We start from the raw sequence: 26,854 nt of genomic DNA, 5'->3' as shown, positions 1-26,854 counted from the left end.
AACATAACATTTTTTAAATAGAGCTGGTAACACGTAGTATCATTTTCATGGCAAATGCTGCTGAAGGTGCAAATGCCGATGTTAATGAAAATAACGCCAGGGACCCCCCAGCAGGAATAGCCTATGCTATTGTTGGGGGAAATCACCAACCTGCCGAAGAAGCTGGACCTGCAAGGCCTGTGGTTGGGGCAGTTGCTGGAGTACCAAACAGAAGTAGGTTTTTATGTTTTGTAAACTCTGGCATATTTGTGCTGCTGAATCGTTACCTGTAAAGATTTGGAAGATTTAATATTTGTGGAAGTCTTAGACATTTTAGTGTCCAAGCTTTTGATTTTCATTTTGTTGTTACTTTGTAGTATGGTTAACAATTAACAGATTATTTCTTATATACATGTTTATATGTCAATTTACATTTCTCCCATGTTTCTGACAGGTGCAAACCCTCAACATGTAAGAGGTGGACGACCATTACAGCAAGCTGTTCCACCATTAGGGCATGAAGTGCCAGGATTAAGACCTAATGCTAATCCTATGTACAACTGGCAAGCAACCAAAGCCACCATTAAGGATAGATTCCAGTATCTTTTTAACAACGAGTTGCAATCAGATGTGCATTTCCTTGTTGGTCGAGGAGTAACCTCACAACACATTCCTGCACATAGGGTAAGTGCAAATCTGTGTACGTCTGCCTACTCTGGTAAGCTATCACAGAGTTATGCCAACATTTTATTTGTGTGACTGAATATAATTCAAGTTCAACCAACTTGGGCTTATTGCTTGTAACAAAGCCTTGACTAAACGTTCATAGACTGTGGTTTCATAGATAAGGCACCACAAGCATTTGTGCTACAGTAAAATATTAAATGTTTCTAAATCAACTGAATTTTTAATTAAAATTCTTGATCCTCGCAACATGGTCAAATCCTTTACAAGTATAAGTATTTATAAAGTTTTTTCCAGTGTTTTGTTAATTTCTTTTAGTTTATATTATCTGTGGGGAGTGCCGTGTTCGATGCTATGTTTAATAGCATATTGGCAACACAGTCCAATGAAGTAGAATTGCCCGATGTTGAACCTGCTGCCTTTCTTGCTCTGCTAAGATTTCTTTATACAGATGAAGTCCATATTGGCCCAGAGACGGTCATGACCACATTGTAAGTTGGTAGTTGTATAACCTTCAAATATACAAATTTGTGCAAGAAACTTGTTCAATGCAAACTAAAGGGCATTAAAACGGTTCAAATGTTGTTTTTGTGAACAATATGTTTTTTGTGTGAAAAGTCTATTTGTTTGATATACCTGAAGATTGCCAATGCCAAGTTTATTTTGTAGTTACAACATTAAATTTTATTAATTCCTGAATATTTGATATTGTATCCATTAACATTGGGCCCCATTTTTGCCAGATACACAGCCAAGAAATATGCAGTTCCTGCCCTTGAGGCCCACTGTGTAGAATTCTTGAAGAAAAATTTGAGTCCCGACAACGCATTTATGCTTCTTACACAAGCGAGACTGTTTGATGAACCACAACTGGCCACCTTATGTTTGGATTGTATTGACAAAAACACAAGAGAAGCTTTGAACGCTGATGGTAAGCAGGCCAGTGTGGTGACATATGAAGCTGACATTAATTGTTCTTTACTTCTAACATAAATTGTTTTCTTCATGTCTTCTAACAAATAAATTTGGTAATTTATGGATGTTTTTTTCAGGTTTCACGGACATAGATTACAACACGTTGGTTTCAGTATTGGAAAGGGACACTCTTGGAATAACTGAAAGCAACATATTTCCAGCAATGGAAAGGTAAACATAAAGCTCAAATTATGTGTGAAATGTTAATCACCGAAAGAATATTTTTTGTAGATTTGCAATGCCTTATTATGCAATTGGTTTCCAAACTTTTTTTGTGTTAGGGTCTAAATATCTGACAATAATTTCATTTGAAATAAGACAAAATTGTTTTGTAAAATAACATAATGTGACCCATTAGAAAATATCTTCATGATTCACAGATTGGGAACCACTGGTTTATGCTGAATAAACTCTAAAAAATGTTAAATTTAGTTTAAATTATACTAATTCCACATGTAGATGGGCTGAAGCCGAATGTCACCGCCAGGAGCTTGATCCGACCAAAGACAACAAGAGGAAAGTTTTAAGTGGAGCAATTTCCCTTGTGCGTTTTCCCCTCATGTCAGTGGAAGAATTTGCTCAGGGTCCGGCCCAGTCTGGGTTACTGACAGATCGGGAAGTGGTTGATCTTTTCCTGTATTATACCCTCAACCCCAAACCCAGGGTACAGTGCATTCCACCGTATTTGTGTCGTAATATCTACTTACATTTAACTTTGTTAAGCTACCTACATAAGAAATTTTTGTGATTGTCGTATTCTGTTTAATTCCTTATGAGCTGGTTGGATCTAAGAATTGATCAATTAATGACATATCAACATTATGTTTGTAATTACGACGAATTAGTGTTTGATTGCTGCTGCTTTTGTCCCCAAGGATTGCTTTACGAAACCATCAAGCTAATGTAATTTGATGTGTTGTTTTTTGTTTTTAGGTTCGTTTCTCCGACCGACCTCGTTGCAGTTTAACAGGAAAAGAACAAAGCGTTGTAAGATTCCGAGACGTCGCCGAAAGGTAAAAAGGGGATTGTTTCCATGGTTATGCTTCATGGTTATTTACAAAGAAGTGTTTCAAGCCAACGCTTACTAAATTATGGATATTTATTGATAAAAATGACAAAGTTTACTCTAGTTTTACTCTAGATTTTGCTTCTACGTTTCTGCATTTTGCAAAGTACAAATAGGAGCATCCTGTATCCACGTATTTGCTGCCTTTTTTCATGCGACCCCACAAACACTTACGTAAGAATATCGTTTGTTACGTCACAGATGGGGTTACTCTGGTACGAGCGACAGAATTCGATTTAGCGTCAACCGGAAGATTTATGTGGTCGGCTTTGGACTGTATGGCGCCATCAGCGGGCCGTCTGATTTCCAAGTCAACATACAGGTAGGTGGCGCAGTTAAGGCATAACCTTACACACGAAAAGACTGTTGCATTAATTTGTCTCTCAGTAAGGTTAATTAAGTTATGCACAAGAATATTACTTTATTTATATGTCCAGAAATTGCCAAAGATTTCCCACCTCAACATGTATAAACCGTTGTCTTCACTAATTAGTTGGTCGTGCGATATAAATAAATCAGCTTTAAGGTTACGTAAGTTTTGGTCGCAGTATGGGCGAGTGTTTATCATAACAGAAATAATGCAACCCCGAGTGAATTTATCTTATTTTTTGCTTTATTTTCAGATTGTATTAAACGATACGGTTTTGGGTCAGAACGACACCGGCTTCAGTTGTGACGGATCAGACAAAACTTTCCGTGTCATGTTTAAACAGCCCATAGAAATCAAACCCAACTTAAACTACATCGCCTCGGCAACACTAGACGTGAGTAAAGTATTTTGGACACTTCGGTTATTTTTAGTATCTACAAACCACAGTCATACAGAGTTTAAAACTTTTCGTGTATTAATTGGTTTGCGATGTGGTCTTTTTTTGTTGATTTTTCTACAGTGTTTAACATTTCTAGGCTTTAGTTGAACGGGACACCATGTTTGTGGAGGCAAACTAGTGATACTTTTACACTGTAGTGTAAATAAAGCATTGATAAAAAAAACTTGCAATAATGGTTTTGTGATGCGAAAACAACCCAGCAAAAATTAAGTTCGCAGTAACCCAATTTTTGTGGGTCACAAATCATTCTTATCACCAAAACACACACTTTGGGTAAATTTTTGTACCCAACATGTCGGGTAATTATTATGACCCAAATATCAACTTTAGGTAAGTTTATGTTTAGTCTGATACGAACAATGCAATAGCAAAGCCAGGCAAAAGATCACCCGAAAATATCTGATTGGACAAGTTTCCATGATAATTTGTCACCATCGTCTTCTTGCAATACGTCATATTTGTTTCACGGTGCAGTTTGTGTGTTCAGGGTATGGACAGTTATTACGGCACACGCGGCCACCGGCGCGTTGTCAAGGAAACGCAGAACGAGGGTCAAACCGTTTTCACCTTCCAGTTTGCACCTGGAAACAACAACGGGACTTCTGTTGAAGACGGGCAAATTCCAGAACTCATTTATTACACCTGAATGGGGTCAACGGTCTTCAGCGTTTATCTATTTTTCCTTATTTATCGCTTTCACGATGTCGTAGCAGCGCTTTTTGTCCCACCGGCGACTGTGTTTGCTGTGACTCTACCGTGTTGAACTGGCGGCTTGTGCTTTGACGTCGACGCGCAGTTAAACTGGAGCGGCGACAGTGTCCTAACTTTTACGAGCTTCAATCAGCTTTGCACACTCGTGAACCACGGTCTGTGAACCGGAATGCAGCAGTTACTGCTTTGGCTTGAACAAAAACTCCGCTCAGCAACGGTGGTGTATTGCAAAACGACCACTGCCAAACTGATCCCTTCAAAATATTAACTTGCCAGTAATGTTAACAATGTTTTTGCGGTTCCAATACCACAACGTTAGGCCGGTTACTACATAGGTTAAGCTGTTAAACTAACTGTAAAATCGCATTTGTCTTCATACTCTCTCCGCCTGTAGCCATTTTGGTTTCCAGAGGCGTTAAATCAACGACCGTCCCCTGTGGCTCATCGCAAACGCCCATCGCTTTTCATCACAAACACCAAGGACGAAATTACACCACTTGTAACTATAGGTCGTCAGCTGGGCCTCCGCCTATTTAAACAACATCTACGATTTTTGTTTTTGAAAAAGAGCTTGAAATGTTAATCACAGAACAATAACATTGTCATAAGTATCAACAAGACAAGGAAATTGTGTGGCCTCTGTTCATATTCTACCTTGTGCGTTTTGTTGTGGACTGACGTTTGTGATGCTTTTTGTGTAGCATTATTCGCAAACGAAACGCATTTGCTTTTGGTGTGCTTAGTTGTGAGCCCCTGTGAATTACATAACAGTATTATTCTCCGCGAAAAATATCTGTTTGCTGATTTCTAAACTGCTGAGTAGACAGAAAGAATGACAGGAAGTTTATGTTAAAAATGTTGAAACAAATAAAAATCCACCTTGCACAGCCAGCTAGAGGGCGACAGTGATAAAAACGACATTATTTTAGCAAGCTACTGCAAAACAAGGCCTTAAAATCTCTTACTTTTGGGAACAATGCTATACAACGGAATTTAACAACCAATTATTCTGTTTCATTTTGTCGAAACAATTACTTCTGTGTCTGTTACAACTCTAGCGAAACGTGGTTAAAGAACCACAAGCGTTTGTCAGGTCATCGAAATTTACAACAATCTTTTGTGATTTTCAAAACGAGTCCATAAACTTGTAACTACCGAAAACCACTGTTAGGTTGTAATTTTAATTTCTGCACACAGTCTAGACTTGAAAACTTTGCGTGCCGTAACAGTATTTTTGAAAAGGATTAGGGTCGTATTTTACAAAATCAAACCCACAACTGATGCTTTATTAAAGGTCAAAGAGGTAAAATTGGTTGCTGTTTAAAAGGTTAAATAGTTGACTTTGTGTCAACGCAGTCAGGTGACTTGCTAACACCGCAAACAAGCATTCAACAGCAACCTCTCACGCCAAAGCCGCCAACAACAAACTTGAACATACCAGCTTGCAATACTGATGTATTCGTTGGCATTTTTATGGCGCGTTATCCCAGCTGTATTTTCACTTGCCTTCGAGCAAATATTGAAATGTTTCAGCATTGCAAGCATTGCTGCAGAAAATTCATTTCTGCACTTCAATAAATGGTTTTATGTTTTTTTTTTTTGGGAATATAGCCATTGTTTATCTTCGGCAAAACTGCCCAGCAGCAGCCGGTTTTCTGATTTGCGTAAGTGTATTGATCTAATATGCAAATGAGGATAAAGCAATTGGCACTTTAAAAGGCATGACGGCAAGCCATGTTTACAATAATAGTGAATATAACATTGCAATGTGGCTAGCTAATATATGCAAATGACTGCGGAAAATGGCGATGGTCTGTAGACTCCAGGTATTTCAATTCGTTTGCTAAAATTACAAAATTTTCTAAGCAGTCATTGCTGCAGATTCGCTGGCTTAGCCACAAGGGCTTGAAGGCACCGTGATGCTTTATTGGCTCCAAAACAGGCCAGCGAAGTTCCAACCACCCTTCTTTCTTCAAAAATATTCCTCATTCCGATGTCCAAGCACAGCAACTGGAGGCGTTGCACTTACGATAAGGTTTGTTCCTTATTTTTTCCGCAGCAACATACATAACAGTACCTACAATGCACACTGTCATCACCAGAGCCACCAAATGCACAGGCAGCAAGGTACCGCTCAGGCCGTATGCGATGGCTGAACCCATCGGGTTCCACACTTGCAGCAGAGCGGTGCCGGCCTTCTTTTTGTCGCTATATAACCTGCTGTAGACGCTGCCGAGCTGGCTGGACAAGGAACTGTGGCAGATGCCGAAACCGAAGGGCAGAAGGAAATAGATCCACACTTGTGAGTGGCCGTCCGGTGCAGGTTCCCATAGGAGGGTGATGATGAGTAGGATCACTTCGAAGGTCATGGAACAAACGAAGATCTTCAAGTGAGTTGTAATCCTCAACAATTGGCCGAATACGAAGCAACCGATGATCATCACACCCCCATACATACAAGTGACGTAAGCCACGTACTCGATTCCTGAAATTAATGCACATTGTTTTTCACATTCTTTACAGTTTATTTTACAAGAAACCTTTACATTAAACAATACAAAAAAAAGTAAAATGCTCCCTTTGGCCAGTACGGAGTCATCATCAAATGCAGAATGAAGTAACACATCCATGCATTCACAGCAGTTTACATTTCAGTTTGAATCGAAATTTTGTTGCACCCCGTGTATATTTTTTGTTTCGTGACACCAGACATTAAACAAATAACAGTTTACACGACTTTGTCGTAAGAACCCTCCACTCCAAAACAAGGAACAATATATTTTGATCTCGGGCGACCGAGCAACGAGCCGCCTATACACACTCGATGGCGGGGGAACTCATGACACAGCATGAATGGTTTGACCCCGACGTCAGTTTTCAAATCGACCCTTGCTCGTAATAACATGTTTGCCCGTGCAGTAACACACAGCTGTTATGCGACTGTGCGCCTGAATGAATGGAGGTGATGTTTGTTTAAATTGTCGATAAACCTAAACGAGTCGACGCGCCTCGCGTCGTAAAGTCGGATGCACGCACGTACAGCTCGTAACAGATCCATCACTATTCCATTAAATATCTCTTTTTTGTGTGCTTGGTTTCGACAACGGTGTGCCCATTTAAAAGTGCGCCCATTTGACAACTGTGTGCCCATTGAACAACTGTAACTTGGACTGGTTTGTGAAGTGCAGAAAGTAGGTTGAATTTGTGGAAGGCACCTCTTTTGTACGCAGAAAAGGTGATTACAGACCAACAGCAACAACGAAATTCTTATTGCTCACTCCCTGCTTGTTGAATAATGGTCAGAAAACGTCTTAAGCGTAAAGTGCCGCAATCAAAGGTTGTTGTTAAACAAATATAACGACCAGATTTAAGCCAAACCGAAAACATGTTGACCGTCTCTTGACTGCATAGGTATATTTATCGTAAAAGCGCAAACACAGCAATAAAATTGCCAAGTCAAACAATTAAACAGCTCAAAGGTTTGCGCAATGATTGCCCTTTAGTTGCACCAAGGTTTTGCATGAGCCCATTAGGCCTATACACAAGACTGTCCTGACCAATGAGGGGGCATTACATCAACGTTGTTGGCTTTATTATGCGTAAATATTCAATACGCCATAGTTGTGCGTAATATTAGTTGCAACGTTTCAGCCGCAAAAATTCCATTGCATGTCCTGCGCAGTAAACTTGCTTTTCATTTGTTAAGTTTGAGACGAAGACTTATTTATAGCGCAGCTACTGATCTCTGGCGCACAAAAGTCCTACCCCATAATTTAAACTTCAAGTTAAAATCCCGTAAAAGTCTTAACCTGTAATTTATTGTTGTTTATCATAGTCCAGTAAAACTTACCCAAAGCACAGTGTATCCAGGAGGCATTGAACGTTCCCCTCACAAAGCCCTGTATGACGCCATAATGTAGAGTAAATGGGATCATGAGTAACGCCGTTTTGTCCGTGAAAAGCAAAGTTAAACTGGATCGGATGAGTTTGAACGCTGAACGATCGTCCTCAATAACTTGGTTCGACTTGGATTCGGTCGCGTTGTTGTTTCCATTTTCCATCAGTTTTTCTGTCGCTTCAGGATCCTCGGCGGTTTTCTCCTTGATTCTAAGTTGCGGACTTCCGGGGTTATTGAGGGAAGCCATGGAGGCACAGACGGCCTCGTCGATTGCAGACTCTTTCGTTTCTGTGCCTTTGATCTCCTCCAGACAGAGGCACAGACAAGCTGCAACCACGTTGAACGCAAGGTACGTGGAGAGAAGAACGTACATCACAGCGTCACTAATCTGATTGTGTTTAGCCGGGGAGTTCAGCTTGTAGTAGAGGCCGCAGGTCGGCTGCTGGTCGGTCCCCGGAGCGGTTGTAGCTTCCGCATAGGGTGTTGTGGTCGATGGGGTAAAATTGAGTACAGTTTGTGTACCAGCTTCCGTGGAGTTCATGGTGAAAGTGTTTATATTTTCCTTGCCTTTGTCTTCGATCTTAAGACTCTCGAAGACCACGGACATGAACACGGTTCCAATAAGGATTGAAAAATGGCTTAGAGATGTGAACTTGCCGAAAAAATCTCCAGTCACCTCTTCAATGCTTTTGTTCTTTTCCTTGGCGTGACGCTGAGCCACCTGCATGACGTAATAGAACGCCGCGACCCACATAACGCTCGCGCCCGTACCGAGAATCACGGCGGCGGGGATGAGGACGTAGGGTTTGGGGTAGAAGTTTGCTGCAAAATAAATTATGCTGTAAGTTAGAGTTTTTATTATCATAAAAATTATTGCATGGTTGCGCAAATCGATTTGTAACCGACTGAAAGCAAAACTATTTTGACACAAAACGCAAAAAATATTTATATTTACTCTTATTTGGTAAAACTGTTTGCCATGTCACACTATCTGAAACACAAACCGGACATTTTTTTCCCACATACCTAGTGTGTAGATGGCATACATAAGAATGCTGAGAAACAACGACTTCCGGCAATCAAGTTTGGCGATTGCTAGAGGCGGCAACACTAGAGATGAAATCACTAAGGTTGCGTAGAGCAAGCTTAAAGCTGTGGTTCCTGTCGACCGGTTTAAACTGCTTTGCATGCCTAAATAAAAAACAAAAGGATGTGTTCAAGCTTTTTCCTTAGCTTTTAGTTGGTATTGGCTGATATAAACCAAATAATTACCGGATCAAGTTCGCAAACACCATATATGGGTTGTAGTTATTATCGTCATAAAAAAGTATCAATAAAATTTGCGTGCACACAGTTTTGTAATAACACATGCTGTATATGCTTGTCATTAAGTCATTTCATGTTTAAAAATTGTGTACGGGTTACAACACGATATCTCTATCTCAAACATTTACAAAGACACACCAGGAAATGTGTAGACTACTTTAACTTACTTTCTAAGGTCATATAGGACGTGAAATTGCACAGGAAGGCCACTGCCAGAATATACACATTCTTTCGGCATTTGCAAGACGCCATGGCGCACGATCGCACGTGATAGATACAAACCGCGATTTATAAACCAAGTACTAACCAAAGCAAACAGCTGAAATGACAGAGAACGACACTCCAGTTAGTAAAATATACATCCTGTTTTGCTAAAACAACCGCCGAGCCAAAGCACATGAAAGTGCTGGCGCCCTTCGTGACGTATTCACGTAATTAGACAAACACTATTGAACTTGTGCTGCATTTTGACCCCACGCCGATTCGTAATCATCAACACAGCGTAACCCCATCAGTCGAGGTACAGCCCTCAAACTAGATCCTACTCACTCTTCGCACAACGCTATGAAACGGTTGAACACGCTCCGATCAGCTGACGGAGGGAAAAAAGGGAAAGGGGTGAACGTTTTGTTATGCAAATTCAGCTCGCGTTTGGGAGAAGTGACGACAGCGTATTTCGCCATGATAACATTTCCAGACTGGTAGATTGTCTGGGTAAGCGTGTTAAATTATGGTTGTAAGTTGTTGATTCGCCTTTGTTAACGTTCATTGCACGAGAAATACGGGTTGCATTTGGTCATGACTATAATTTTGTGCTAAAGTCTATGTTTATTTGATCGCTGGACTATTTAAAATCCATGCCCACAGATAAATTTGGTTTGGGGTAAGTAGTGCTGACCACAAGCTTTCTGGCCATAATCCACCCTTCCATTTTTGTTCTGGTTTATTACAAGTTATAATGTGCTGTTGTGGGTATTGCGCGCAAGAAATTCTGATCGTGGATATGTCGTCACCTCGAATTGCGTCCATCGACAAGAATGATATTATTTCGAAAACATGGGCGTTATTGTTGTAGTGTTTATTGCGCATTAAAGACAATTGTTGAGAATTGCTTCGCATCAAGCGTATTCCTTTTTGTAAATACTCGCCTGATGGTTCAGAAAAGTGCATGAGATATTTGTGCGATTCGTTCCAGGAACGTTTTTTTTATTAGAATGAAACCGTTTGGCAATAAAACTTCTACTAATATGGCCAATGGCAAACATGGCATGTTGCTTTGCTCAACATATTCATCATTTCACATACTTCAACCAGCCAGCAGCAAAATGTGGTAAGATCGATATGTGTTCATGCTGCACCCTTCCGCAAAATAGGGAGGTCACAAAACTGACAAGGCTATATGCTAATCGACCCACAGCTGCCCATGTCAACCTACTATGGAACTGAAGACCGCCGTAAAATAGAAGGTAATCACTTCATTTAGGCATATAGTTCATCAGAAAAATTAATTTAGTAAACACTGCTTTTTCATACTATTTTCTTCAGATATACAAATCATAATGGCGTTTTAGGTCTGCATCGAATACATATAGAGATTCCGCAAGAAACAGTAAACTGTTGCCAGCATCCGGTCAAGTGCTCGAACAGATGTTAAGAATAACAAAAGCGAAATAATAAAATTTAAAGCGCAATGTCCGCGGGTATGTACATCGCAAATGAGGCAATGGTTTGATGAATAAATGTAAAAAAAAAACAATCAAAACGAATATTCTGGGAGCATCGAAAAACAGTTCTTGGTACCTTTTACTTTGGAGTTCATGAAATTTAAAATACATTTTTCCAGAATCTAAATATTTTATCACAAGAAAAAAGCAAACAATATATTTGCGACTACTAAATGTGAAATACGATGATTCGCTTCATTATTAAACAATTATAAACGGGTTGTTGGGAATGTTCGCAACCTTTCACCGAAATGTAGATTCTATGTCATTTTGTACAAAATTAACGTTGCTGCCGAGCGGGTCGGTGCCATTCAAAAACTTGACATCTTTCACGTGTGTCTCTGTCAACTCCTTGTATCGAAGATACATCGGCCACACGTGTTTCTCGAACAAATCAGGGACATCTGGTGGCTCGTACACCCGGTTGCTATGGTAATTTCAAAACAGACAGGTGAGATTTTTTTACAAACTTGAATAAAAAAAAATTCTGTAACATGAACACACAAAAAACTGAAAAAAAATTCAAAATGTTAATAAAGTTGTTAAAGTTAAAATCCTTATGACTTCATCAATCTAGTTACATTCAACAAATGACTACATTTGACCAACAAATGTCAGGATTTAAAAAAAAAACTTAATTGTATTGAAGAACCAAAACTCCCTGGTTATTTCAGCAAACCTGTTACCCCATATTAAAATTATTTGTGCAGAATAATTCTTACTCTCTTCTTAATTTTGCTTCATCCAGCGGCAAAGTAAGGAAGTAACGACGATCAAATAGTTTGTTTAAATCCCTGGAAAGCAAACAACAAAAATTAATAAAAACTGTGGATGATTTGCATCTAACTTACTCCATAAAAAAGGGTTTTAAAAACATGGCAAGAAATTGACTCTTATACCCGTCACAAAACAGCAGGATTCCCTCAACAATCAGTATTGTGTTAGATTGCATGCCGTTAAGTTTGACGATGGCTTCGTTAACATCCACTCTCATCTTATCCATGTAAAATGCTTCAGGGACTATTTAAAAAATAATTGCATGTTTCATAACATGTTACAAAAATATAAAAAATATTAATTTAAGCCATGTAATGCTTTTTTATTAAATCCAGGTTATCTTTAGACTGGATTGTTAACTGGGAAGTAATTATAACTCACCATCCCACATTAAAAGGCCGTTTTCTGGGTCAATGGCAACATCAACTTCATCCTAAAGCAATAAATTTATTAATATGGCAATTTTTGAAGCATTCAAATCAACAATGAAAACTTTTTAAATCACTACTCTACTACTGTGCTTACAATTGTTTCAATGCTGTAGCACATTTTACATACTTTGTAGTAATCATCTTGATGAATTGTGATCAACTTAAACTTGTCCTTCCACAGTTTCTGTAGTTCCTCGGCAATTGACGTCTTTCCACCATTTGTAACACTTGTCACATGCACAAGCAACACAAATTTTACTCATGTTAAAACCAACTAATAAAAATGAGCCAGCTAACAATAAACATAAACACTATTTAAAAAATTATAAAAACAACAATTTCAATTAAATAGCAAAGCTCTGAGCAACCAAAACCCTGACAATTACTTCACAGCAAAAAGCTTTGGCGGAACAATGAGATGGGCAACAATAATTTGTAGATAATATACAACACAACGTAAAAAATGAAAAAGTTACACCATGTTGTTTGGATAAAACATGGGGTGTCAAAAAACATATTTTAGTTGGAAGTGCAGAATAAGTCACAGTAGCATGATTATAAAACATCAATGCAAATTGTTACTACAACTTGGTTGCTTAAAACACAGTAAAAATACTTTTAACTACATAAAAATGACAATCACAAAATTAAGTATATAAAATGTCAAAGCCCATGAGTAATATAAAATATTTTGCATTCTACTCAATGAACTTCTTCTTGTTCTCATCAAGCCACTTCAACAGTTCTGGTTCTGCTTGTACCACTTTAATGAGACTGACAACATCTGCTTCAGCTTCGTGTAAAATGCCTTGAGTAGTGTGTGGAAAATAACGCGTGTAGACGTTCTTTAATGCGAAGGAAGTTTTCTCTGTGGCATCCCCACTTTCTGATGCAGCTTTATCATGAAGGCAACGCAAGCCAACAAGTGTATCAGCGCAGTAAATTTGATTGAAAATCTCTGAAGTGTTGGTGATATTATATGACCGCAGTATCGGAAAGTCAAATTTATCACCATAGTGGGCCAATAAGCAAACAGGGCCTTGTTGTCTCTGTAAAAACTGAGCCACCAGCAAGGATGTGTTTGTGCCAAAGGTTGCTTTGTTTCTTGCTGAGATTGTCAGGTTGGACAGGTGCGTCAACTGAGCTGCATGGTCATTTATAATTTCATTTGGTTCCACAACAACCACAAGTTTGTCCTTAACTCTAGGCACCTGGCTGGGGTCTGTGGTACACAGGGAGTCCTTGTGAATGGCAATCATACATATTTCTGTGATTTTCGGTTTGACAAGTCCAGTGGTTTCCAAGTCAAAAAACACAAAAGAATTAGCCTCTGTTGTTGGTGTTAGAATATCTCCAATAGACAATGGGACGTTTAGTTTGCGATGGAAACCTGTGACATCAGAAAACTTCTTGCAGCAAAGATGATCCATGAAGGGTATGCCACAGTGCAAGATCAACTCGATCAATTGCAGGTTTAATTCTTCTGGTGAACAGCAAGAAGATGCTATTTTATTCACATACCTTTCGTACAAGCTATGCTGTGTATAATACAGCATATCAAACATCGTGCATCCAACATTGCGGTCTGGATGATCCAACATTTTGAATGTCCACAGGGAGTCACCACAAAGCATTTCAGAGTCCAGAATTGTGTTGATTGACCTTCCAAGCTTTTCTAGGTGATACTGAAGCAAGGGAAAATCCAACCTAAAGCCATTGTGGCACATAAGACACAGAGGAGATTCTTGTCTTTCTAAGAATCCAAAAATCATCCCAACAGCATCAGAGTCAAATCCCTTTTTGTTACCATTTTTCAAATCTTCATTTTTTAAATTGTAAATACTGGACATGTGCAAACTGATTGGTAGTTTGAAGTCAATGCAAAATGTAAGTTTGTCCACTATTCTTGGCATACAAACATCATTAGTCCCGGATTCCATTTTTCTATTGATGTCATCAACATGAACAGCAACCAAGCTTATTTCAGTGGCATATCCGGATTCAACACTATGCACTGCTATTTTTGTGAAAACCAAAGTTTTGATGATTTCCCCAGCATTGCTTATAAGTTGGTTCTTAGTAGGTGTTGTAAACAATGCCATGATTATCACAAAAAAATGAAAAAAAAATTATCCAAACATTTAAATCTGAAACTTTGCAAATATTCAACAATCAAGCAATGTTCTTTTAGCTTTCAAGAATTAAAAATTTCTTGTCATAAACAAGAGAGGAAAAACTGGTCAGAAACAACACCGCAAATTCGCAGGAGAGAAAGTGCAAAATTATTACACGGAATTAAGTTATATTGTTATAATGTAAGCTACAGGTTTGCAGTCTATGCATGTATGGTCGGTTGGTAGGGTTACGGACAACATAACACAAGTTACAACCCTATATACGACCATTGCGTATACGCAACCAGTGCTATTTTTTTATTTGAAGGAACGTTTTACATCAACACAAAACTGACACCTACCCACTTATTCCAACCACCACCACAACCATGCCTTTCCTCAATTTCACAGACTTCAAGTTTAACCACTTATGAGTTTGGATTTTCTTGTCGTGTTCTTCTTTTTTTCGGAAAAAACAATTGCAAATTTTAATTTGTTTACTTTGTTGAAACAAGCGCAAAGCAGCGCGCGCAAAAATCCCCCAATATGTTACTGATTTAGGCGATCATAATCACGATATGGGGATTAAACAGCTAAAATAAATCTCTTCGATAACGTAAAAGTTTAGTATAACTTGGTACAAGAAGCACACCTGCCAGCAATATCTGTTTTATAAATATACGTCTGAAGTAAAAGTTGCTTAACCAACACTTGACCCATCATCGGCAACGTGTTACTTTGCTATGGGGCCCCGTTTTAAAAAAATTATCTTGCCGCAAAATAGCTAAGTTGCCGTAACATGGAGCTAAGTTTTTGCGCTGTGAAAGGGCCAGAATGTGAACAGACAAAAGAAATCACATCTGCCAGCAATATCTATTTTATACTAGCTGCCAGAAGGGCCACAATACGTCTGAAATAACAAGTTGTTTATTTAACCAACACTTGCCTCATTAGACAACGTGTTACTTTGCGTCGTAAAATAATAACTCGGGATAAAGTTGACTTTTAAAAGAAATATTTAAATTTGTTAGGCTGATAATGCTGGGTCATTAAGGTTGCCAGCTCCCTTTACGCTCGGCGTTTCAAACATCTCATTCTACATTGGCCAAACCGACTCACGCAAAATCGTGAAAAAAAGGAAACACGCAAGGGGTGTCCGTTGACATTCAAGTTGGGTCGTATGGGAAAGCATACGCACTTTCAACGGAAGTTCATTGGAGGTAAACCAACGGCACAAGTTTCTCCTGCATTCAAGAGACATTCAAACACTAGTAATATTGATAGAGCTTGATGATCGAGCAGTGCTTTACCCACGCAGAGACATTAATTTCCTTTGGCTGTTTTGGGCCCCTGTGTTTTTAAAGCACTCACTTCAAGTGCTTTACCAACGTTTATCTACCAGCGTTCGCTACAAAACTTGGCCATAAGAAATGAACAAACAGCCTACTATTAGGTTGCTACAAGGTCAGTAATTATCGAAGCAAATGCAATGTATAGAGCAGGGGTTCTTAACCTGGGGTCTATGGACCCCCAAGGGGTCCGAGAAGACGCATTGAGGGGTCCATAGAACGAAATACAATTATTCCGAAAATCCACGTATTTTCCTCTGTCCATAAGGTTTCGCTGTCCACGAATTTTAATTTTTCGACATTTGCAATGTATTTCTTGCATAGGGGTCCATAGCCTTTCAAATAAGGAAGCCTAGCTCCTGAGGAAGCCTAGCTGCATAGCAGGCGAAACGTCGGACAACAAAAGTTACGTTTAATTGTGCCAGAAGGAAAGATTATTAAAATATATATGCCTTGCAGCAACAACAACATAATATATCCATATTTGTCCTGCAGATTGATCCAACACGTATATAAAATATCGCCCAACTATAGGTGATGGGGATAACAGCGGTATCGTCACAGTGCAGAGTGTAAAGGTGGCGACAACTTATTAGGTGTTACAACGTCCAGTTGTCGACCTTCAACTACGAGAAAAAAGGAGAGATTTCCAGAAGGGTATAAAAGCAGCGGGAATCGTTGTTGCAAATCACAAGTTGACTCAACAGTCTTCTACCATAGTAACTGTATTGTGTGCTACAACAGCTCAAGGTAAGAAATATACATTATCTGGACACTGACATAAGGCTACCGTTTTCATTACTTGCTTCATGGCTATTAACTTGTTTGGTTACGAATATTTAAACTGAATCACAACCAAGTTTTATGTAAAAAAAAGAAAAATTCAGCAGGACGGTATTGCCATATGGTGCGACTTTAACTCAGCTTGGCTGCGACGCCTTACGTTATTTAAACCTAATTCAACTTCGGTACGTAATAAACACATGCTTTCAGCTGAGATATCACCATGGCATCGTTCGACTACGAATCGGTGCAGGATGCTGCTCCTTATCTTCGGATGACACGAGAGAAGATTATTGAGAATCAAACCAAGAAACCGGACGGTAAATATCAACGAAACATCTTCATTTTAACTTACATTAAACTCGGTAGAATGCATGGTCTGCGAAACCTGTAAACCTAATGATCTCGCTGTTATCGCCAAGTAAGGACCTACCACGTAGGGCGATCCTACCAATCATGTCATTGCATGAAACATTACTGTGTAGTTAAACTCGCCCGTTGAACAAACTGCATGGTTACGAACTGTTTCCGCTGGCGACAAAAACAATTAGGCGCCAATGTGTAGTTTTGAGGCATTTACTGCAAACGCGGACCAATTCGAAATTAAAATTTGTAGGGAGTTGTGTGGCGGTATTTCATCTTTTTACATTAGTGAACCCCAATATTTCAGGCAAGAAGTACGTATGGTTTCCCGACAAGGAGAACGCTTACGTCGTCGGAGAGTTGATTAAGGACGAAGGAGGAAAATGTACGATCAAGGCCACAGAAGGAGGAAAAGTAAGAAATTGTATTCTTAGTAATCTGAAATCTAACACATAAACCTGTACCGGGTGTTGGTTCAACATTTTATCAAACGCATTCATCTTACTTTTGAATGGTGGCTGTCCAATGCTGATAACGTAAACAAATAGTTTCAAACAAAAACTGTAAAAAATGAATTGATTTATATGTGAAACTTGTGTGTTCGCCAGGAAATGACGGTGAAGGAAGACGACTTGCAGGAGATGAACCCACCGAGATATGAGAAATGTGAGGATATGGCCAACATGACTTTCCTCAACGAAGCTAGCGTTCTCAACAACTTGAGAAGCCGATACGAGTCCTTCATGATTTACGTGAGTTGATCAAACAAGAACTCATACATATCCAACACTTACCATTCAGCAACAAACGAAACTACATCTGTCCAATACCAAAATACTTCTTTACGTTTTCAGACATACTCCGGTCTCTTCTGCGTGACTGTGAACCCCTACAAGATGTTGCCAGTGTACGCTCCATACGTCATCAATGCTTACAAGGGCAAGCGACGAACTGAGATGCCTCCCCATCTTTACTCGATCGCTGACAACGCTTACGCCAACATGTTAATGAGTAAGCAAAGAAATTTTAACTTAGTTATAGAAATGTTTCGACCAATTAAAAATTTCTCATTAATCCTCAAAAAAATTACTAATACACAGAAACACGCAATTTTCTAAAACTTATTTTCCTGTTTTTTTTTCAGATCGTGAGAATCAATCCATGTTGATTACGTAAGTGTCATTTGTAATGATCAAACAAACAATTTGAAACAATTCTTAATCACGTAATAACCGATCTATTTATTGCGATTAGTGGTGAATCTGGAGCAGGAAAAACTGTGAACACGAAAAAGGTCATCCAATACTTTGCTCTCGTCGCTGCCTTCGGAGGCAAGCAAGATGAATCCAAGGTTTGGCACCAAAACCCAAACTTTTATCTGTTAAGATGAAACCTCAAAACTTGAAATATTTGCAGGGAACTCTCGAAGATCAAATTGTTCAATGTAACCCCGCTATGGAAGCTTTCGGTAACGCAAAGACCGTCCGTAACGACAACTCGTCTCGTTTCGTAAGTTTTTCATTATAAAGTGATATGGGATGGAATCTCTTAATACTGAACATTTAAATTGTTGAAAACAGGGAAAGTTCATCCGAATTCACTTCGGTAGCACCGGAATGTTGGCATCTGGTGACATTGAGCATTGTAAGTATTGTGTTCGCTTTGCAACATTTGACTATAACAAACATCTACATGACCCGGATGTTGTTTAGACTTGCTCGAAAAGTCTCGTGTCATCTACCAGTTGGAAGGCGAACGTAACTATCACATCTTCTACCAGATCATCTCTGGAGAAAAACCCGAACTTATTGGTGAGAATAATGGGGTTCAATGCAGGAATGTTTGAAACAACTTTTTGCAATTTAAATTTTGTTGTTAGATCAACTCTTGTTAACCAAGGACCCATACGATTACAAGACAATCAGTCAGGGTGTTGTCACCGTCGACAACCTCGATGATAACCAGGAATTGCTCTTGACCGACGTAAGTTTTACCAACTAGTAATGTTGACTGAACAAGAAAATGGTTACACTTAATTTTCATTCCAGGAAGCTTTCCGCATCCTTGGTTTCAGCCAGGAAGAGATCAACGGGATTTACCGACTCATGGCTGGTATCCTCCACCAACAGAACATGAAGTTCAAGAACAAGCAGCGTGAGGAACAAGCCGAGCCCGACGGCACCGAAGGTTTGTCAACTTAAACATGTTCAACATTTTTATGTGATTGCCTTCCTAACAAACCCTATCTTTCTGTAGAGGCTGACAAAGTTGCGTACTTGTACGGACTCAACTCCGCCGACTTCGTCAAGTATTTGTGCCACCCACGTGTCAAGGTCGGAAACGAATACGTCAGCAAAGGTCAATCATGCAACCAGGTATGAGAACTGAAATGCACATGAAATATTTCGTCCAGCAAAACAATTTCCCTAATTCGTTTCCTCTCAGGTTTCATACGGTTTGGGAGCCCTCAGCAAAGCTCTGTTCGGTCGTCACTTCGATTGGTTGGTAAAACTTATCAACCAGACTCTGAGCACCAAGTTGCCAAGAAGCTTCTTCATCGGTGTACTGGATATTGCTGGTTTCGAAATCTTCGACGTAAGATTTCACTCATAGTTTTATGATTCAGCAAAGGTGAATTTTTATTGAAATTGTTATTTCTCTGTTTAGTGCAACAGCTTCGAACAACTCTGCATCAACTTCACCAACGAGAAACTTCAACAGTTTTTCAACCATCACATGTTCGTCCTCGAACAAGAAGAATACAAGAAGGAAGGAATCCAATGGACTTTCATCGATTTCGGAATGGACTTGGCTGCTTGCATTGAACTTATTGAGAAGGTATACACTTCTTTGTGAAAACATTTTTTCTTGTCAATACATTTTTCACTTAAATCCTTCTCCAATCAACATCCATAACCAACATTAATATCACTGTATTATTCAACAGCCACTTGGAATCATGTCGATCCTTGAAGAAGAATGCATGTTCCCCAAAGCCTCCGACAACAGTTTCAAGGAGAAACTCTACCAGAATCATCTCGGAAAGAGCAAAGCTTTCGGAAAACCAACCAAGAAAACCAAATACGAAGCTCACTTCGAACTTTACCATTACGCCGGAACTGTAAGCTCATTATTTAGGTGAAGGGTTTTGTTGTAGCTTAAACTCATCTCTGTGCAAAGGTCGGTTACAACATTTCTGGATGGTTGGAAAAGAACAAGGATCCAGTGAACAACAGCGTGGTCGATCTTTACAAGAAAGCTTCCCTTAAACTGATGCAAACCATCTGGGAAGGATACATGAGCCCAGAGGAAGGTTTGTTAATAGAGCTTAACAGCAGCAAAGATACACAAGTTCAGTGCCTTTAAAATTTTAACACTTAACTGTTTCAGCTGCCAGCGGTGGTGGCAAAGGTGGAAAGCGTAAGAAGGGAGGATCCTTCAACACAGTCTCATCTCTCCACAGACAATCCCTCAACAACCTTATGACCAACTTGAAGTAAGAACTATTTTCAAATTTATCCAATGCTTTTCCTACCTAACGACTCATTAGTGTCATGTAGGCCTACACATACTTCCGTTGTGTATTATATTTTAGCATATGATATTATGTTTCATGATGCGTATTCTTTACCCAGATCAACATCTCCCCACTTCGTCCGTTGTCTGATTCCCAACGAGCAGAAACAACCAGGAATGATGGAGTCTCATCTTGTTCTCCATCAGCTCCGTTGTAACGGTGTGTTGGAAGGTATTCGTATCTGCAGGAAGGGATTCCCCAACAGGATTCCATACGGAGACTTCAAGCAACGGTTTGTTACATCATCAAACCATCTTTTCTATGCAAAGAACAGCGTTTAATTGTTGTTTGTCGCTTAGTTACCGCATCTTGAACCCAAACGCAGCACCTGAAGGTCAGTTCATGGACAGCAAGAAATCATCAGAGAAACTTCTCGGAAGCATCGACATCGACCATGAAAGCTATAAGCTTGGTCACACCAAGGTACAGTTAACATAACGTGTGTATTTAGCACAGACCTATACTTAAGACATGACAGTTTGTTATGGTACAAGTAATACAACAACATATGCACTGTTTAAGAAATGAGAGAGCTATAACTGATTTGTAAATAACGTATCTACTTTAATGTAAACATGTGCTTGGTAATATTGTTCAGGTTTTCTTCCGTGCTGGTATGATCGGTAAACTGGAAGAAATGCGTGACAACAAATTGTCATCGATCTTCAAACTTGTGCAAGCTCGCATGAGAGGAATGATCATGAGGAGGGAATACCAGAAAATGATCGAGCGAAGGTGATATATTTATCCATAAATCTTCCTAATAAATTAATCTTTACAAATAAACGTTGTTTCTCTGCATCCATTAGACAAGCTTGCCGCGTGATCCAGTCCAACTTGAGAGCTTACTTCGGAATGGCAACATGGGAGTGGATGAAGCTTATGTTCAAGATCAAGCCACTCCTCAAGACCGCAGAAGCTGCAAAGGAACTCGAAGTCCTCGAGAAGGATTACGAAGAGTGCAAAGTAAGCTTGGAGAAGGAAATGAAGAGACGAAAGGAGCTGGAAGAGATGCAAGTATCATTCATCCAAGAGAAGAACGATTTGCTTATGCAACTCCAAGCTGTAAGTTATATGTTTCAAGACAACGATAGTTGTAAATGATGCTCCATCCCTAAAACAAAACCGCAACATTGTTTTTATTCCACAGCAACAAGATCAAATTGACGACGGTGAGGACAGATGCGACCAGTTGATCAAGACCAAGGTTGAGTTAGATGGAAAGATCAAGGAACTCAACGAGCGATTGGAGGATGAAGAGGAGCTTAACAACGAGCTCGTGTCCAAGAAGAGGAAGTTGGAGGATGAATGTTCCGAGTTGAAGAAGGACATTGATGATCTTGAGATCACTTTGGCTAAAGTTGAGAAGGAAAAGCACGCAACCGAGAACAAGGTTTGTTTATTGCTTCCCTATGATGCCATGAAGTCTCCAAGTTTCTGTAAATTCACATCCATTTCAGTTGAAAAATCTCCAAGAGGAGTTGGCTACTCAGGATGAGCAGATTGCCAAGTTGCAGAAGGAGAAGAAAGCTCTTCAGGAAGCTCACCAACAAACTCTTGACGATCTTCAATCAGAAGAAGACAAAGTCAACAGTTTGACAAAACAAAAATCCAAACTTGAACAACAAGTTGATGACGTAAGTTTGACTCCTTAATAATAAGACAAAACGTATGAGGGATGCAAGTAACACGGAAGCATTGTTTTGCAGTTGGAAGCTTCCTTGGAGCAAGAGAAGAAACTTAGGATGGAACTTGAGAGAACCAAGAGGAAGTTGGAGGGAGATCTTCGTCTCACTCAAGAAACAGTGATGGATCTTGAGAACGACAAACAACGACTTGAAGAGAAGTTGAAGAAGCAAGAGTTTGAGTACAGCCAGCTTGCTACCAAGTTGGAAGATGAACAAGCTTTGGTGGCTCAACTCCAGAAGAAGATCAAGGAGCTCCAAGCTAGAATTGAGGAGCTTGAAGAGGAGTTGGAAGCTGAGCGTGCAGCTCGCGCAAAGGTTGAGAAGCAGAGAGCCGATCTCTCCAGAGAGTTGGAGGAACTCAGCGAGAGACTTGAAGAGGCCGGTGGAGCAACTGCTGCTCAGGTAACGAACCGTATTTTAATCAGGATTGTAGTACTGAATAAGTTGCCTTATTAAACAACCAAATCGTTTAGATCGAGCTCAACAAACGTCGTGAAGCTGAATTCGCAAAACTTCGTCGTGAATTGGAAGAATCCAACTTGGCTCATGAGGCCACAGTTTCCACTCTGCGAAAGAAACATGCCGACACTTCGGCCGAAATGAGTGAACAGGTAAACATATTTTACATATTTCAATTTTCAAACTAAGAAAGCCAAGCTTAATTTCTCTTCTCGTGCAGATCGACAACTTGCAACGAGTGAAGCAAAAGTTGGAGAAGGAAAAGAGTGAGATGAAGATGGAAATTGATGATCTCGCAGCCAATGTTGAGAGCGTCACTAAAGCCAAGCTCAATTATGAGAAGATGTCTCGTAACTTGGAGGAACAACTTAACGAGGCCAAGATGAAGAACGATAACTTCACCAAGGAAGTAAACGAGTTGAACGCTGCCAAGGCCAGACTTTCATCTGAGAATGGTAAGAAAGGGCTTAAAACTAATGCAGGGATTCAAAGCAAACTAGATAATAGAATTCTCACCAACTGCTGATTGTAGGTGAATTCGGCCGACAATTGGAAGAACGCGAACACTTGATGGCTCAGTTGACACGAAGCAAGAACAGCTCAACTCAACAGATCGATGAATTGAAGCGAGTTGTTGAAGAAGAAACTAAGGCTAAGGCTGCACTTGCCCATGCCGTACAGGTATGACAATGTTTTTAACTCCTGTTGTTGTAATGGCTTTCAACAATCCATTGGATTAGCCAAAAAATTATGCGATATCGCAATACCTTTCGGGCGATTTTTCGACAAATTATTTTCACCATTTAAAAGTTACGGATATGTTAGTTTTAGATCAAATTAAACGACTTTGTGAATTTTAAATGAAATTATCTGCACAGGCCTCTCGTCACGACAACGACCTCTTGCGAGAGCAATACGAAGAGGAACAAGAAGCCAAGGCTGAACTTCAACGAGGTCTTTCGAAGGCAAACGCTGAAGTTGCTCAGTGGAGAAACAAATACGAAACCGACGCCATCCAGAGAACTGAAGAGCTTGAAGACGCCAAGTAAGTTTTCTCTGCAGTGTTAGTACAAACATGACAAAAAACTAAAGCAAATTCTAAGCGACCGCACTCGCCTTAAGCATTATTCAAAGGCAGAACTCCATTTAAACGTTTTTACAAGCCTACGTACGTAATATTTTGACAACTAGTCCGCACCCCGTATAACGTGGTCCATCGGAACTAATGTAACCTTGCTTCTGTAGGAAGAAATTGGCAATCCGTCTCCAGGATGCTGAGGAACAAGTTGAAGCCATGCAAGCCAAGGCATCAAGTCTTGAGAAGACCAAGAACCGTCTTCAGGGAGAGATTGAGGATCTAACAATCGACTTGGAAAGATCCAACTCTGCAGCTGCCGCACTTGACAAGAAACAACGAAACTTTGACAAGGTTTGTATTAAGACAAAGGCAGTCCACAAAACCGGGATATCTTGTGCAAAGATTCAACATAACACAGCCTGCAATTTAATAAAATACTTCTTGTGGATGTAAAAAAAATAAAAAAAAATAATATAAATGCCAAGAATACTGCTTCATGGTTTTATTTGCTTTGATCAAGAACTTCGATCGATTTTAATTTTACATCAACAAACTTTCTTAAGGTTCTTTCCGAGCACAAACAGAAGCAAGAGGAAGTCCAAGTCGAATTGGAACAATCCCAGAAGGAATCACGCAGCCTCTCCACTGAACTCTTCAAGATGAAGAACGCTTACGAAGAATCTCTTGATGCTCTTGAAACTGTGAAGCGAGAAAACAAAAACCTGCAAGGTTTGTCTCAACTTGTTGCTTAGATAAACTCTTTGTGCATCACCCGCTATTTCTACATTGCAGAGGAAATTGCCGATCTCACCGATCAACTCGGAGAAGGAGGAAAGAGCATCCATGAACTGGAGAAGGCAAAGAGGACTTTGGAACACGAGAGGAACGAGATGCAAGCTGCTCTTGAGGAAGCCGAAGGAGCAATTGAAGGAGAAGAGTCGAAGGTCCTCCGATTGCAGGTGGAGCTTGCTCAAGTGAAGCAAGAGTTTGAGAGAAGAGTCTCAGAAAAGGAGGAGGAGATCGATAACCAGAGGTGATTATCACGATCCTCAGATCATTTTAAAGTTCTACGGAGTGTTTATAAATACTATGTTCGACAGACGCAACCAACAACGTTCAATTGAATCCATGCAAACCACTTTGGATTCGGAGAGCAAAGCTCGCCAGGAGGCAGTCCGCATCAAGAAGAAGATGGAAGGTGACCTCAACGACCTCGAGATACAACTTGGTCACGCAACCAGACAAGCATCGGAAGCACAGAAGCAAGCCAAGTCTGTACAAGCCCACATCAAGGTAAATTGTATTTGCAGGGACATTACAGGACAAACACCATTATTTTAATTAGTAATGTTACCAACGTTCACCCAACACAAAATACTACCCATTATAGGATCTTGAGATGCAAGTGGATGAAGCCCAAAGACACTCCGACGACTTGCAAGAACAGACAGCTGTAATTGAGCGTCGAGGAAATCTTCTCACAGCTGAAATCGAAGAACTTCGATCAGCTCTTGAACAAGCTGAACGAGGCCGAAAACTGGCTGAGACTGAATTGCTTGAAAGCAGGTACATATAGATGGTTTCACATACATGTAAGTAGTTTAGATCGTTTAAATAATCATTTTTGTGATTTGCAGTGAACGATCAAACCTCCTGCACACACAAAACACCGCCCTTATCAACCAGAAGCGAAAACTTGAAGGTGAACTTCAAACCATGCAATCAGAGGTTGAAGAATCTGTCCAAGAACAAAGAAATGCCGAAGATAAAGCCAAAAAGGCTATTGTTGATGTAAGCCAATTAAACTGTTACAATTCATTTGAGGTCAACATAAGATTAAACTTTTAAATCATCCAGGCGGCAACAATGGCTGAGGAACTGAAGAAGGAACAAGACTTGTCTTCTCACTTGGAGAGAATGAAGAAGAACATGGAACAAACTGTCAAGGACTTGCAACAGAGATTGGACGAAGCTGAGAACATTGCATTGAAGGGAGGCAAGAAGCAAGTTCAGAAGCTTGAGACCAGAGTAAGTTGTTCACTTCTTTCATTCTTTTGCGTTGCACTGACCGTAACTACCTGCACCCCCTACTTTTTAAATCCTCAAAAAATGTCGCTGTTCTTAATAAGATATTATACCACAAACGTGGCAAGGAGGTTGGAATAGTTTAGGGCAAATATATGCGTATAAATTATTAAATAACAACTTACTATTTTCTCCAAGATTCGTGAACTTGAGAACGAGTTGGACTCTGAACAACGACGCAACGGCGATTCAGTGAAAGGTCAACGTAAACTTGAGCGCAAATTGAAGGAGATCACCTACCAGGGTGAGGAGGACAAGAAGAATCTCACCAGAATCCAGGATCTCGTTGATAAACTTCAGATCAAGGTCAAGACATACAAGAGACAAGCTGAGGAAGCTGTAAGTTATATTTAATATACGTACAAGTTTGGGTTCAGTTATTTCTTATTTTAACATTCACATAATTCTCAGGAGGAACAAGCCAATACCAACTTGAGCAAGTACAGAAAACTTCAACATGAACTGGATGATGCTGAAGAAAGAGCAGAGATGGCAGAATCTGCTCTCAACAAGATGAGATCCAAGGCCCGAGATCATTAGGTACATAAACTTATTCACGAACATACCCCATTTGCATATGTGTACAAAATCAACGCACTTTTCTAAATTTAAAATAACATTTCAATTTCGATACATGCCTGTCGACAAAATATTGACCGATAACAGAACTTATGTGATGCTAATTGCAAATTATTTTTAGACGGAAAACCACTCTCCAAACGACCTCGGATCAGAACATTTATTCAATGACATTATGAAACATTTGATTCGGCAATCTCGAAATTTTATCGCAAATAAAAACTGATCTGTCTCTTTGGGCGGTGAAAAACTTCTTTTGTCAATTTATCAGAAAATAACGAATGTTTTTGAAGCAAGGTCTTGCATGAAAAGGTCCCCCTACAAACAAACACGAGATAGCTTTTGCAGTGTTATTGATCGGATAATACACAATATTCA

General features: G+C 39.7%; 5 protein-coding genes across 5 annotated transcripts; 2 read left to right on the top strand and 3 right to left on the bottom strand.

Moving 5' to 3' along the window:
- The first annotated feature begins 1 nt into the window (after nucleotide 1).
- On the top strand, nucleotides 2-5,024 carry LOC145898394 (BTB/POZ domain-containing protein 1-like). The gene is made up of 10 exons (XM_082986833.1): nucleotides 2-213; nucleotides 434-663; nucleotides 982-1,154; nucleotides 1,407-1,594; nucleotides 1,716-1,809; nucleotides 2,098-2,302; nucleotides 2,572-2,651; nucleotides 2,906-3,026; nucleotides 3,328-3,468; nucleotides 4,022-5,024. Exons 1-10 carry the CDS (start codon nucleotides 48-50, stop codon nucleotides 4,178-4,180), a joined length of 1,557 nt encoding a protein of 518 aa, XP_082842959.1. The 5' UTR covers nucleotides 2-47; the 3' UTR covers nucleotides 4,181-5,024.
- Nucleotides 5,025-5,714: 690 nt separating this feature from the next.
- On the bottom strand, nucleotides 5,715-9,784 carry LOC145898392 (protein unc-93 homolog A-like). The gene is made up of 4 exons (XM_082986830.1): nucleotides 9,637-9,784; nucleotides 9,170-9,334; nucleotides 8,096-8,965; nucleotides 5,715-6,730 (listed from the first exon to the last, which is right to left on the bottom strand). The coding sequence occupies exons 1-4, from the start codon at nucleotides 9,719-9,721 to the stop codon at nucleotides 6,231-6,233; spliced, it is 1,620 nt and encodes a 539-aa protein (XP_082842956.1). The 5' UTR covers nucleotides 9,722-9,784; the 3' UTR covers nucleotides 5,715-6,230.
- Nucleotides 9,785-10,802: 1,018 nt separating this feature from the next.
- On the bottom strand, nucleotides 10,803-14,986 carry LOC145898416 (nicotinamide riboside kinase 1-like). The gene is made up of 6 exons (XM_082986858.1): nucleotides 14,878-14,986; nucleotides 12,529-12,628; nucleotides 12,352-12,403; nucleotides 12,093-12,213; nucleotides 11,916-11,987; nucleotides 10,803-11,620 (listed from the first exon to the last, which is right to left on the bottom strand). Exons 1-6 carry the CDS (start codon nucleotides 14,904-14,906, stop codon nucleotides 11,437-11,439), a joined length of 558 nt encoding a protein of 185 aa, XP_082842984.1. The 5' UTR covers nucleotides 14,907-14,986; the 3' UTR covers nucleotides 10,803-11,436.
- On the bottom strand, nucleotides 12,700-14,543 carry LOC145898398 (uncharacterized). The gene has a single exon (XM_082986839.1). It carries the CDS (start codon nucleotides 14,501-14,503, stop codon nucleotides 13,100-13,102), a length of 1,404 nt encoding a protein of 467 aa, XP_082842965.1. The 5' UTR covers nucleotides 14,504-14,543; the 3' UTR covers nucleotides 12,700-13,099.
- A 1,884-nt stretch (nucleotides 14,987-16,870) lies between the features above and the next one.
- Nucleotides 16,871-26,437, top strand: LOC145897076 (myosin-6-like). Its single transcript, XM_082985244.1, has 37 exons — nucleotides 16,871-16,967; nucleotides 17,318-17,424; nucleotides 17,619-17,762; nucleotides 17,865-18,021; nucleotides 18,155-18,182; nucleotides 18,265-18,361; nucleotides 18,427-18,519; nucleotides 18,591-18,654; nucleotides 18,723-18,821; nucleotides 18,890-18,993; nucleotides 19,059-19,197; nucleotides 19,267-19,385; nucleotides 19,456-19,605; nucleotides 19,678-19,848; nucleotides 19,958-20,131; nucleotides 20,191-20,323; nucleotides 20,401-20,506; nucleotides 20,646-20,819; nucleotides 20,887-21,010; nucleotides 21,186-21,322; nucleotides 21,397-21,652; nucleotides 21,738-21,980; nucleotides 22,048-22,224; nucleotides 22,297-22,677; nucleotides 22,749-22,886; nucleotides 22,955-23,189; nucleotides 23,267-23,415; nucleotides 23,613-23,779; nucleotides 23,980-24,163; nucleotides 24,376-24,541; nucleotides 24,605-24,845; nucleotides 24,913-25,105; nucleotides 25,203-25,378; nucleotides 25,450-25,603; nucleotides 25,670-25,840; nucleotides 26,036-26,236; nucleotides 26,309-26,437. Exons 1-37 carry the CDS (start codon nucleotides 16,871-16,873, stop codon nucleotides 26,435-26,437), a joined length of 5,778 nt encoding a protein of 1,925 aa, XP_082841370.1.
- The last annotated feature ends 417 nt before the right edge of the window (nucleotides 26,438-26,854 follow it).

Source organism: Ascidia mentula, chromosome 4, assembly GCF_947561715.1.
Source record: "Ascidia mentula chromosome 4, kaAscMent1.1, whole genome shotgun sequence".
Lineage (NCBI taxonomy): Eukaryota > Metazoa > Chordata > Ascidiacea > Phlebobranchia > Ascidiidae > Ascidia > Ascidia mentula.
Note: the sequence above shows the minus strand (reverse complement) of the source record. Positions and strands in the feature narration are given on the sequence as shown.